Here is a 13,255-nt window from a genome sequence, read left to right as displayed (position 1 = left end):
CATCATCACACACAGTGCCTGAAGTCTCAGACACCATGACAGACAGCTCTTCAGGAGTTGGGTACATTCAGCAAGACGGGAGCAAGACAAGCCCACTTTCACACGTGGAGCCCTGCCCTGAAGCCTGTGTAGACTAACCTCAAAAGCACTGTAACCAGAAATGGGCTTCACTGGATTTTGAGAAACTGAAATTAATAAGCATCAGTACACTAAATCTATCATGTAGCCCTGTGTTGACAAAGTCATTTATAAGCATTTAGTGGGTGCACCCCAACCTCTAGTTTGTAGAACTATATTAGTGAAACCATAAATTTCAAAAGACAACGACTTGGAAGCTGATTTAAACATGGACTGGGTCCACAGACATAAGATCTTAAAGAAATTAGTCTGAATTTGAATGAAAATCAGGTTGGGATTCTAAGGACTGAATGCAAACAGAGACTTGAACCCCTATAGAACTGCTATAATAAGGAATTCTCAAATTTGGTGACCATACTTAGTGGGGGAAACTTGAGAAACATTTTCAGATAGTAAAACTAGCAGCTGGATGATAATTTCCGGTTACCTACGAAGCTCTATACCATGTTTCTGAGAACATGCATTTATTTTGAAGGAAGCCTTTTTCAAATAGGTCTGCATTATTTCCTAAGAAACAGAAATTAAATAATTCTCCTTTCCTAATAATTGTGACTAGTGATATTTATGGCATTTCCAATTAAGGAACAAAAATGGCACAACTGCTAATAAATAACTTCAAATGACTTGGAATGGTGGTAATAGAGGAGGACTCGGGGAACTTGGGTACATAGCCCTGAGCTAGAGAGGACAAGTCCACAGAGTCATGGGTAGGCTCATTAATGCAGCACACAGAAAGAGTTGCTCGCTCCATGCCAGTACTCTACCAGGCATCTGGGTGCATATTCTACCAGAGATTTAAACTGGTGGTCTCTAAAAGAGCAGAGGACACTAAGGTAGCAATGGTGCCTCACAGACAATGAGCAGGTTGGTATGAGGGGCTTTAGAAAAAGGAAAAAAGACAAGACCGAGGGTGGCAGAGGGAAAGAAGCAAGAAATAGCAATGCAGCCTGGGAGCAGCAGGGAGAGAAAGCAGAGAATAGCTAACAGAACTTGCAGAGGTCAGAACGAAGGGGACCAGAGGACCCAGGGAGGGGACCCAGACAGAAGCGAAGAGAAAACACAGAAGCAGAGAGTACCTGAGACAGAGTTAACGAGAGGGCTCTGAGCCAGAAGCAAGAGGTGAGGAGAAGCTGAGTCTTCTGGGTCTTTTTTTTCCCCTGCTGAATAGAGCCTTGATTATAGTGTTACCCAATGTCTGATAAATTTCAGTCTATTTTCTTAACATTTCATGGTGAGAACTACATGAATGCAAAAGGAACCCCAAAGCTAAGAACCTCAAGTCAAGTGTGGGAGAAAAACTCCTGCAATAGCTGCGATTAACACCCACTTTAGGTATAATATTATAAAAGATGATTTTTCAAAAAAATATTTTTAACCACCAGATTTATTTTAGCTCCCACTCCAGCCCAATGAGCCTAATGTAAGTCCATCTTTTTTTTTTTTTTTTTTTCAGTAACAGCTGTTCTTTTGAACCTTCTGAATAGGCATCTGATTTAGATCTGAAGGCAGTCATTTTAGAAGTTGGTGCAGACTCCCATAAGCACAACTCGGATAAATCTGAGCCAGCGCACCACAGACGTCTTTGAAAATCAAGAAATCTGGCGGCTAACAAGGAGTCAGAGTTACTGTTAAATCTAAACCCAGTGGACATATTTTCCTCTTTCAGGCTATAAATTTAGGCATAAGTGGTTTCAAGACCATTCCCTACTTGTGAATTTAATATAGAAAATGTATCTGCAGCTCAACTAAGAAAAGGGAAAAGCTTCCTTCAGTTTTATTGGATCTCAGCAACATTATGACTTTGTGGCCTCTGTTGGAGAAAAACAGTCTCACATAATGAGCTTTTATATCATTAAATTGGAAATGAAATAACAGTTGATGGTAGAAGCCCATGCAGGAACTGTCTGGCTTTTGACCCACCATATTAATGACTAGTTTGCTCGCCTGATCTGGGACAGGGTTTTAGGTGAATGCAATAAATAAGTTTAACTTGACTAAGACTACATTTATGTCCCATGCAATTACTACAGAAAATTACAAAAGTGAGAGTTCTGAAGAGCATTTAAGCTATTTTTTCCCTATAGAAAAAATAGAAATGGGACTTTAAGAAACTTAAACATAGCATGTATTGGCATGCAAACCTACTAAAAATGGTCATTTGAATACTTACAATTCCATCTCTATCGGGTGAACCTCTGTAACAAAAAAGAAATGGGTAGCTATTAGGAAAATGAATCATTCTTGCTATATAGACTAAAGTGCGAGGAAAATAAACATTAACCACCTCTCTTCCACTCTCCCTTGTTCCCACCCCAGTAAACCTGGCTAATGAAAGCTAACTCAAAACAACTTGATCGAGCAATATTTGAATGTGGGGTGTGTGTATGGGCCTGTGGGAGGAAGATTCTCATTAAAACCTGAAGTCCAAAAGGCACTAGGCCTACTTTTGAGAGGAGAGCTCATTAAGTGTCTGTCGCAGTCTAGCCGACTCCGTTTAAAGCTACCACAATGAATGTAATCCGATTTGCTTGCTTTAATCTCCCCTGTGAATGATCTTGAATTTCCTCCCACAAGAAGGAATTTCTATGGTATTTTTCTACTTACTTAGAAAATCTATATTTTCTTCCATGTTTCTTTCTTTCCTTTTCTTTCTTTCTTTCTTTCTTCTTTCTTTCTTTCTTTCTTTTCTTTCTTTCTTTCTTTCTTTCTTTCTTTCTTTCTTTCTTTCTTTCTTTTTTTTTTTTAAATATTTACTGGTCCTTTGATTATTGCAAAGCAGGAAATGAAGGGCATTTCCTGATGAATAGAGTTCAAGGTAGTTAATCCATGGTGGCACTATGCTCCAGTACTTAGGAGTTAAGACTTTAGAACAGAATGAATCTAAGTGTCCAGACACTTTTTAGCTCTGTGACCTTGAACACATTATTTAACCTCTGTAAGCCAACTTAAATAAGATAATGCATATAAAAAACATAATAGTTCCTGACACATAGTAAGTATTCAAAAAATGTGATGTCTCCTCACTAGGAACACATAACTGTCCACTTGCCACCATGTTAGATTTTGTAGCAATAGAGGAAGGGTATTATTATTGTTATTTTGGAAAAGCAGACTGGAAGAGACAGAGGAAAGGAGAAGCAAGAGGGTAGTTACTGTAACTTTATAACTTCCTATTTTAATTCGCTCTGTAAGGAGCTAGATAAATGTCATTCTGTTAAGACCAAGAGACCAAGTTATGTTTAGATGGGAACCTGCATTATTTGGAAGAAAACCTTAATAAATGCTTGGGGTGGACTGTGAAATCTTGGGGAATTTGGTGTGGTTGGAACTATTCTTTAGGAAGTGGGACCAGGTAGTGAAATTATTTATTTATTCACAAGGTACAGCAGAAAGAGAAACACAGAGAGTTGGTGGGGCATCTTCTGGGCTCCAAGATGTGATCCCCTTCCTCGCCAACACCTTTTTCAAAATTAGCAGAATATTTTACTTGGATTATAAAACACTTGATGGGGGTACACCATTTTTTATAACTGGCTCTGTGTCCACATAGATACAGGGCGAATCAGTGATACAGGAGCTAGAAGCAGAAAGGACCCTGATGTTGAAAGACCACTGGAGTTGACAGAAATCTAAGGGTCTTGGGACCTTCCCTGGCTATAAGAATTAGTTGGTTTGAAAATATGTCATTTGAAATAGAAGGATACAAAGAATCTTAGCTGATAAAGTTATAATTCATTGAACAAATAGTGAATGCTTATAATGGGCCAGGTACTAGGCTAGGATATGGGGGTAAAAATAATGAAGACATACTCATCGTAGAGAGAATGAGACAAGCAAATAAAGCCAGTAGGTTAACATGGCCACAATAAGCCCAGCTTAGCAGGAAAGCACAAAGGAAAGGTACTAACTCACATTCATCAAAACCAATTTCCTTTTTCATATCTATACACCGCAAAAAAAAGGACATTTTTTAAACTAGAATTTCGGCCTCTGCTAAAGGAATTGAGAGAGAGAGATGATTGTATCAACTATTGTGTATGATATGTCCAGAGGCATTGATTCTTGTGAGGATGTCTTTGGGGGCATCAAGTAATAGATGTGGAGAAGACAAGGCTCTGGAGACACGCCTAGCTGTGGTGTTTCCTACTACTGGTCAGATACAAGGGCATACCTACAGGGGATCTTAAATGAGAGGTCACTTGATGTAATGCATACTGCAGCTATAGGGATGGCATTTAAACATTTTTAGTCAGAAAAGCTGTAATTGTACATAGCAATGTTGGTGTCCTATTCCAATCATATGTCTTAATCCATTAATGGAAACAGGGCTGGTGCTTCCTAGTGTGGTGGCAGCAAGCCATGGCGGTTAATAGCACTGGCTGTATAGTGCCAGACTGCCTGGATTCAATCAACCTAGATTTCCTACTTGCATAATCTTGGTCAAGTCACTTCATTCCTTCCTGTCTCAGTTTCCTCATCTACAAAATGGCCGTGATAATAGCATATATCTCATAGGACAATTAGAGGACTCAATGATTTAATGTAAGTGAAGAGCTTTGAATAGTGCCAAAACATAGTAAATACTCACTAAATGTTATCTAGAATAAAATTATTATATAATCTGACCTAGGATGTCAAGTAGAGAGATGTTAGTGGCCTTGAATACTTGGGCATGGGTTCTCAATTCATCTCTAAACCCTTTCTTATGAAGTCTTCTATTTTACTTTTAAGCAATTAAATATTTTTTGTTTTATTTATTAATTTTAATTAATTTATTCAATTACCATTGACAGTCAATATTATTTAATATTAGTTTCAGTTTACAGCAAGTGGTTAGGCATTTACGTAACTCATAAAGCTATGCCCCCTACTGGCCTAGTATCCACCTGGCACTATATACAGTTATTACAATATTATTGACTATATCCCCTATGCTGTAATTTACAACCCCTTGACTATTTCATAACTATCAGTTTATACTTCTTAATCCCTCCACCTTTTTTACCCAGTCCCTGAACAATTTAAAAAAATTTTTTTAACAGCAGATCCATTATATTTACTGATTTTTATTTTAAAACTAATCAACTACCATGGACCCTTTGCCTCTATTTTAAAAAGTGCCAGCTACTTCTTACAACTACTGTCTTTTCTCTATTACCCTTTTATTGATCTTGATTCTAATTTTGCCCATCTATTCTTTCTTTCTGGGGGATAAAAACCTACGCACGAGATTCTGGCTTTGTGTCTTATTTTCTGGATAGTCTTCAGCAGTTATTTAATCTCTTTTGGCACTGATTTCTCATCTCTAAAACTGAGATATGACTTCTAATCTTAATGACTTACTGTGAAGATTAAAAAGGATATTAGTACATACAACATAGCCTACAGAGGGCCTGCCACTTAGCACAAGCTCTCTTTTCTCCTCTATCAGGCACTGTAATGCTGATTAAATTAGGAAGTTCTGTCCTAACCCTACTCTCTATCTAAGGAGGTTCAATCAGCTGGATTTGGGGCTGATAGCTACCTTAGCAAGTAGTTTGGACACCCTGAGAGAGTTACAACAGCCCTGAAAACAGTTTGCATCAATGAGATATCAATGATGGCAGACTCACATAAGCATTACCTAAAGCTGAAGGGACAGCAAGTTGCTAGAGCATTGTCCCAACCTTTTGCAAGAATGATATATGATGCAATTAGAAAGCAGGGGTTCATGAAAAGCAAAAACTTACGTAAACTGCTAGTCCTTTGACCATCACTGCTAGTGGAACCAATTTATGACTAATTTGCTATCATGTAAGTATTTGGGGGGCACTCGAATGATAAGAAGTGAAGGAGAGATGCTTGGGATTCTACAAGCAAATCTCTCATTAGAGTTCTTCAGAGAGATATTGGGCATGTACCCAAAGCCCTAAAGAAAACTTCCTTATTTTCATACCTTTAAAAATGGTGATAGAAAGCAGTGCTTTGGCCACATGCAAATTAGCTCAGCCTGCTCTGGGGAGATTATTTGATCTCTTTTCCCTTTTGAGGGACCTTTCTTTTCCTTTTTAATTTTCTTCACACACAAGAGGTTATGTGCAGTCAGTTACAGACACTGTCTTTGAAGAAAAAGAGTTGGTTTCTGCTAATGATGTTTTCCTGAGATGTGTCTAATAGTATCCCTACACAACCCATGGCACATTGTAGGTGACAACGGATGTTGCTGACAGATTGACTGGTACAATGTCTGGCTCTTTAGGGAAATTAGATTCCATCTAGTGTAAACTGAGGCCCAGGAAAAAAAAGTGTATTCCCAAGGCCACAGGAATGCTGGCGATGCTAGACCTAGAGCCCAGGTCTTCTGACTATAGTGAAAGAAACATCACCGTTCTGGACGGTTAATGTTTAGGAAATGGCAATTTTTAAAGAAACAATAGTAATTATGTAGTCCTCAGAAAAATATTCCTAATTAGATCATTTAGAAAAATTCGCAAGACTATTTACCATGAAATAATTATTTACCAAAAAAGCACAAAAAAAGATAAGAACAGGTGACTTAATATTTCATATTTAGAGGAAAAAATAGATTTTATCTCTTTCCAATCCTTTATATTTTCTGGCTTAAAGGCCTTCAAGGCTTCCAGGTTGCCCACTGCCTACCGAAGGGATGTCAGATACCACAGCCTGGCACTTCCTGTCTGACCCTGATCTTCTTTTCAGTCTTGCCTCCCATTATCACCTTTACCTGCAGCTGACAGGTGGACAAACTGACCTGTTTATCTTGTCCTGAATACCTGCTTGACTTTTCCGCCTCTCTGCTTTGACCGTTTTTGTTTGTTTGTTTTGTTTCGTTTTATTTTTCATGAAATGCCTGCCCTCATTTTCCTGAAGGCCAAACTCAAAGCTCCTCCCTCCCTGAAGCTTCAATGATCATCTGTCCAAATGTGAGCTTTCCCTCACATTCCCATGAAATTCCATTTTTAGATGTTCCTAAAGAACTTACTACGTGTTAATTTGTATAATAATAAGAATCGCAGCTGCTGCCATTTACTGAACATTTACTAAGTACTAGATATCATACTAGTTATTTCAAATGTGTTATATCATTTTGTTATATAAAAGATATTTCAACTTGTGTAGTAGATACCTTATCCCATGAATTATAAATCCTTGGAGGACAAGGACACAGGGCAATGCTCAGTAACTTGTGATAAAATTTATGCATGATAAAAGCATATAAAATGAAAAATTAAAGGTGAAAAATAAATGTAGCCCTCTTCATTTTCATCTGAGCCCAAACAACTATCGATTCTCCCATTTTTTAACTTTCTTTCGGGGATTCTATCCAAATGTTGGGTTTAATGAGTTCATTATTCTGATATACAGCTGAACGCATCGGGTCTGCATATCTACATGGTCACGACCGGCTGCTGCAGAGTAGTAGTGCTCTCCTTATACTGGTCTTGGGCTGGAATCCTGAGTTCCTGGCCATCTGATTTCCCATATGTAGATTACCTGCCTGGCTCAAAAAGCAACCTGAGATTTTGTGTCAGAGCTAAATCTCTGAAGTAGAATTTAAGATGGTCAACTATGTGGAATGAAACTGTTACTTCATAGGACATTTTCAAGATGGGTCTGTCAGTGTCTGTGGGCAATTGATTATCTTGGGTGTGACCATTTAAATAAGTAAAAGTATCCACAGGGTTGTTTTTGGCATTGGTTTCTTATTCACAGGCAAATAGCCAATCATTTCTGTGAATTCTGTTGGTTAATTAACAGTTCTACTTGTACAAAATCTTGACATCTCAAATAAAAGCTTTGGGATGTTATCTAGACTAATTTCTGTTTCAGGCTAGGTCTAATCTACCTAAACAGGTGTTTGCTTCTTGCTTTCAAGTTACTCGGGCAAAGCTAGCGGTGGAAATGAATACTTTTAGTCCCCACAAAAGTAATAGTCACGCTTCTTGTCTACTGGGACTTTCTGGGAAGTGTGGTTAACAGATTATAAAGTAATAACACATGATGAAAAATTGAACACATGATGAAAAGTCTTTATCTTTTTATTGTAAATCTAAGACCTGTTTATGCCAAACTAATTTACCCAGAAATGAGGAGACCAACATAGTAGAACACAATATCCAAGAAAACTCTACTCTAAGAGTGACAATGACAACAGCCTCTCTTATGTAAATAGCTTCTTTGGGGAGGCAAACTTTTAAAGTACATACGTAGAATCAGTGTCCTTTTCTTTCTTCCGTATTCCAAAAGCCTTCCTTGTACGTTTTTTCAATCCTGTGGGAAAATAACAGAGTAAAAAAAAAAAAAATCTATTTTCTATTTGAATATTCCTGGCAACATTTAAGTGAATATATTTTTTAAGTTACAACATATCACTTACATTTGAATGTTCAAAACACAATGAAAATTTCTTCAATTGTGTGTGTACATATGATTCACTATCATATTTTTCAACGGATGTTCATTTAAGAGTCAGCACTATTTAAGTTCTTAGCACCATAAACAACATAAGTTTGTAAGAGAATGGAAAGGAGATCAGGGCCAGGTATAGAAAAGATTGCAAGCTTTTCTTAGAATATTGTTATTCATTACCCACATTGGCATTCTGCCAAAGAAAACCCCACACAAATTATAGATTTAGAAGAATAGCAATTTCCAGGTTAGACATGTTCTTGAGACTTGGATAATTTCAAGACACAGATTATGGAAACCATACCAAGAGAGCGACATTGACCTGACACATCTTTATATCGCATATTCCCATCTCATCTTTTTCTATTTCTTCAATTCTGTGGCTAGACTGTATTATTAACCATTATCTGAATATACCCCAATTTCTGTACTTCAGTGTCTCATTCTTCCATATGTGGTCCTTACCTCTGGTTGAAATGCTTTTCCTATTTTTTGATATTTAGAATTTTAATTCATCCTTCAAGGCCTAGCCTAATGGCACTTCCTCAATGAGGATGTTTTAATTGCAGTGGTATAAGTAACTGACTATGCTGTGATTCTCCAAAATGTTGCTCTTATATGTGTTACAGTATATCTAACTATTCCACTTGATAGTTCTTAAGTCACTTTCTCTGCTAGGCTGTCAATCTTTCTAGGACAGAGGCAAAGGATCCTACATTGGGGACATATACCTAGTACAAGTATTAGATAATACATGTTGCTTTAAAATATCTTCCAGAAAGCATCATTCAGGCTGTATTGGGGTAAGAAGACTCTTTTCTTTCATCCTGGCCAAACCAAACTCAGTCTTGGTTCTTCCATTCTTATCAAGGCTCTATTTGAGATTCCCATTTCCTACAGGTTACATAGTTACATAGTGGCTTGTGTTTCTTATGTTCGTGAGTATTATTCTAAAATGCTAAATGCCTATATAATCAAAACCTTAGAGTTTTTACTGGTGGTTTGGAAAGTCTTCCTGACAAATTGGAATGGAAAAGTCACTGACTTTCAGGATTTTTTTGGCACTACTGGGTGGAACAAAGGGAAAAACATTGACAGAATTAGCGATTTGATGACACCTTCTTCCAAAACATGTGAGTCAGCTCAAACTGCTCAGATTATCTGAGTCATTCATTATTTGGCTCTTAGGGTACTACTCAAATATAATCTCCAAAATGCCTTTGTTCAGTCTAATTTTGCATTTTCATAGTCATTTCATTTAAGACACATGGGTCTTTACAATGTCAATGTTTGTAAAAAAAAAAAAAAAATACCTCCCACATAAAACTACTCTCCATTTCTTTCTACATGAGGAATTTATAGGAAAACAAATTTATTGACATTTAAAACACTACCCACCCATAATATTTAGGAACACCTTCTCATCATTCATTTTTAGCTTTGATTGTTAAAAACTTTCTTCCTTATCGCCTCTAATTGCCTATCTCTTTATAGGGACAAAACATAATTTACAATCATCATTTTTTCCTATAATTTTCCCTGAGCTTTGCGTCTCTTAATTGGCTTCTCTATGCTTTCAATTTAGCTTTCAGGTCACAATGAATGCTATATTCACCAATCACTACTGGTTTTTATAGAACCATAAAACAAATGCTATTATTATCTTATGTTTTTAAATCACTTTGTTTTCTGTAACTTTACTATGATTAAGAAATGGCATGCCCTACCAAAGAGATCAGAGAAGACATGCAAATTCCAGTAATTCTTATATTAAACTAGTAACAGAACAAGCAATAGTAGTTTTCCATCAACTGTCCTATTTTTGACCATCAAATTTGGACAATAGCCAATATGAACTAGGTCATGAACATCACGAGCTGTCCATTTTCCAGTGAAAATGCATTAGAGATCAGGATTCAGGAGACATAAAATACACTCCCAGGATCATTTCTAATTGTGTAGCTGAATTTAAGTTACATTCTTTTTGTATTTTGATCCCTCGGTCTATAACAAATCAGCCAATAATAAAGGATAAAAGAATTTGCACATATTCACAAAATGTTATGCTGATGTGTAGCTTTTGTTTCAGTGAAAGTCATATTTCCCATACATAGAATACAGCTATACATGTAATGTATATAGGAATGCACCAAAGATGTGACATTCCAGCTGTTGAGTAAGAGAAAAAATCATTGAAAACTTTTTCCTCTTAAAACGTGGAAAGATTTGAGAAGTTTAGGAAAACATGGAGATAATTCTGAAAGACTAAAGCAAACAAAGATATGAAATGTTAAAGGTATTCATATCTTAGCAACTCTTAGAGAAGATGCAGGAGGAAACAATCATATCAATTGTGTTAAAAGTGAATGGAGGGTAAAAAAGAGAAGGGATTAAGATGCGCAAATTGCCAGTTATAAAAACAGTCACTGGGATGTAAAGTACAGCGTAGGAAACATAGTCAATAATATTGTAATAACTATGTATGGTGTCAGATGGGTACTAGACTTATCAGGTTGATAACTTTGTAATTTACATAAATATCTAACTACTATGTTATACACCTGAAACTTATATAATATTGTATGTCAACTATATTGAAAAAATTTAAAAAAATTAAAAAGTGAGTGGAGAGGTGTGGTCATGTCTTTTGAAAGTTTATTTTAAAAATTTAAAGAAATTCTTCAAAAAAGAGCAATGATAGTCAAAAATCTTATAGGAATAACAAGTTTAAGACACTATCCCTGATAATCTTACAAGCTTAAAAAACACAATATCTAATAATTTTCCACTTCTGACTCCAGATCTCCATGAAAATTTTAAAGGCAATTTCTACAGTGTAATTGTTTCTGGGTCGAATCATGGATTTTTGTCAACTATCCTTTACCCAAAATAGGAGGGAAAAAATAAAGTGTTTTTGAGAAATGAAGTGACTTTTCCCTGCTCATACCAAAACAGAGAGTTCTAAGAGAAAGAATTTTATTGTCCCAATGATCTGTGACTAGAACAGTTTGCTCCCAAGCCGTGGAAATGAGAACATCTTCTTGGGTGCATCCAGAACTGCCATCTTAGATCAGCCACACAGGAAGGCAGGCCTGTGCCTTTAGCTTCTCTCCACCTAATTTAGATTCCTTTAGCTTCCTTTGGCATTATGGGAGAAGCTAGTCAAGTCTGGGAACAACAACAACAAAATTAAAAATAGACTGGTTTTTAAGAGGGGAAGAAAGCTTATTTCAAAATAAGCGGCCCTGCAGATGATGTTACAAGATAATGAAATAAAGCAACGAATGTAGAAACTGACAACAGCAATATCACACGCGCACGCGCGCGCGCGCGCGCGCGCACACACACACACACACACACACACACACACACACACACACACAAATATAGAATACGAAATTTCATTATTATAATACTACCATTGCTGAGATCCTACCTATTGGCCAGGTACCAGTTGCACTGCATACATTCTCATTTAATTCTCTTACAAACTTTGTGAAAAAGTATTTGTTTTCATCTTAATTGATGAACCTGAGGGTTTAACTACCATCATCTCCAGAGAGAAAACTGGAGGTACCTCTTCTCCCACTGTTCCCCAAAATGTTAGAGTTCTTTAGGACTTTGTCCTAGGTTCTTCTATACTGTCTCCCTGGGGCAATTTCACCCAGTCATATAGTTTCATTTGCCATCTGTGTGTAGATGAATTGTGAATCTACAGGCGAGGCCTAGTACTATCTCACGAGCTTCTGAGTATACAGTACTTCTTCTCACAGTCAGGCTTCTACAAATAGACATTAGATTTCTTTGAAAGCTTTTAGGCTCAATATGTATATATACATACATATATATATTTGAACCTATAAAAGCATGTCCAATCATTTAGTTTAAAATTATTTTCTGAATAAAATTCCCCTTGAAATGAAATAGTTCTCCATTAACTGATGGATGGATAAACAAAATGTCATATATTCATACAATGGAATATTATTCAATCATAAAAAGAAATGAAGTACTGATACATGTTATGACATGAATGAACCTTGAAAACATTATGCTAAGTGAAAGAAGCCAGATACCAAAAGCCACATATTGCGTCATTTCATTTATATAAAATGTCCAAAGTAGGATATTTTGTTGATACAAAAAGCAGATTGAGGTTTCCAGGGGTTGGTGGAGGGGGCATAGGAGGTGACTGCTTAATAGGTACAAGGGTGATAAAAAGTTCTGGAAGTAGATAGTGGTGACGGTTGCACGACACTGAGATGTACTAAATCCCATTGAACTATACCCGTTAAAATGGCAAAGATGAGAAATTTTATGTCATGTGTATTTTACCACAGTAAAATAGAAACAGAATAGTTCAAAACAGATTATTCTGTGACCAGAGGAGGGAAAAGATAGGAGAGCGTGAGAAAGAAAAGAAAGAAACAGAAGCAGGAGATACGTGGAAGAGAACAGAACGTATGGCCTTCTTAGGAATCCAAAGACCTGGGATCAAATCTGTTTGCCGTCTTGCTGTCATTTAAAGCAACATTTATAGAGATTCGAAGAGGCACTACATTACTTTCAATATAAGATTCATGTCCTCACAGGGCACACGATCTGGAGGGACAGCCTCAGTTTTTCTTTTTGTATTCAGTAGGAACAAGGGTAAGTCAGTGCTTATTCACTGAATATCTCACATGTGCCAGGCACTAAGCTAAACATT

At 36.8% G+C, this 13,255-nt stretch overlaps 1 protein-coding gene across 2 annotated transcripts in view; it reads right to left on the bottom strand.

Moving 5' to 3' along the window:
• The window catches only part of SGIP1 (SH3 domain GRB2 like endophilin interacting protein 1), a 194,900-nt gene that overhangs the window by 112,138 nt on the left and 69,507 nt on the right, over positions 1-13,255 (bottom strand). Inside the window, exons 2-4 of one of the 2 annotated variants that reach the window (XM_011369587.2) lie at positions 8,346-8,409; positions 2,309-2,333; positions 1,215-1,298 (exon numbers count right to left, since the gene is read on the bottom strand). In XM_011369587.2, the coding sequence (XP_011367889.1) occupies positions 1,215-1,298; positions 2,309-2,333; positions 8,346-8,409 (173 nt within the window). The remainder of the gene's footprint in view (positions 1-1,214; positions 1,299-2,308; positions 2,334-8,345; positions 8,410-13,255) is intronic. The other variant, XM_011369588.2, reaches the window with a different exon arrangement.

This window comes from Pteropus vampyrus, unplaced genomic scaffold (genome assembly GCF_000151845.1).
Source record: "Pteropus vampyrus isolate Shadow unplaced genomic scaffold, Pvam_2.0 Scaffold151, whole genome shotgun sequence".
Taxonomy (NCBI): domain Eukaryota; kingdom Metazoa; phylum Chordata; class Mammalia; order Chiroptera; family Pteropodidae; genus Pteropus; species Pteropus vampyrus.
The sequence above is the reverse complement of the archived record's forward strand: the minus strand, read 5'-3'. Positions and strand labels throughout refer to the sequence as shown.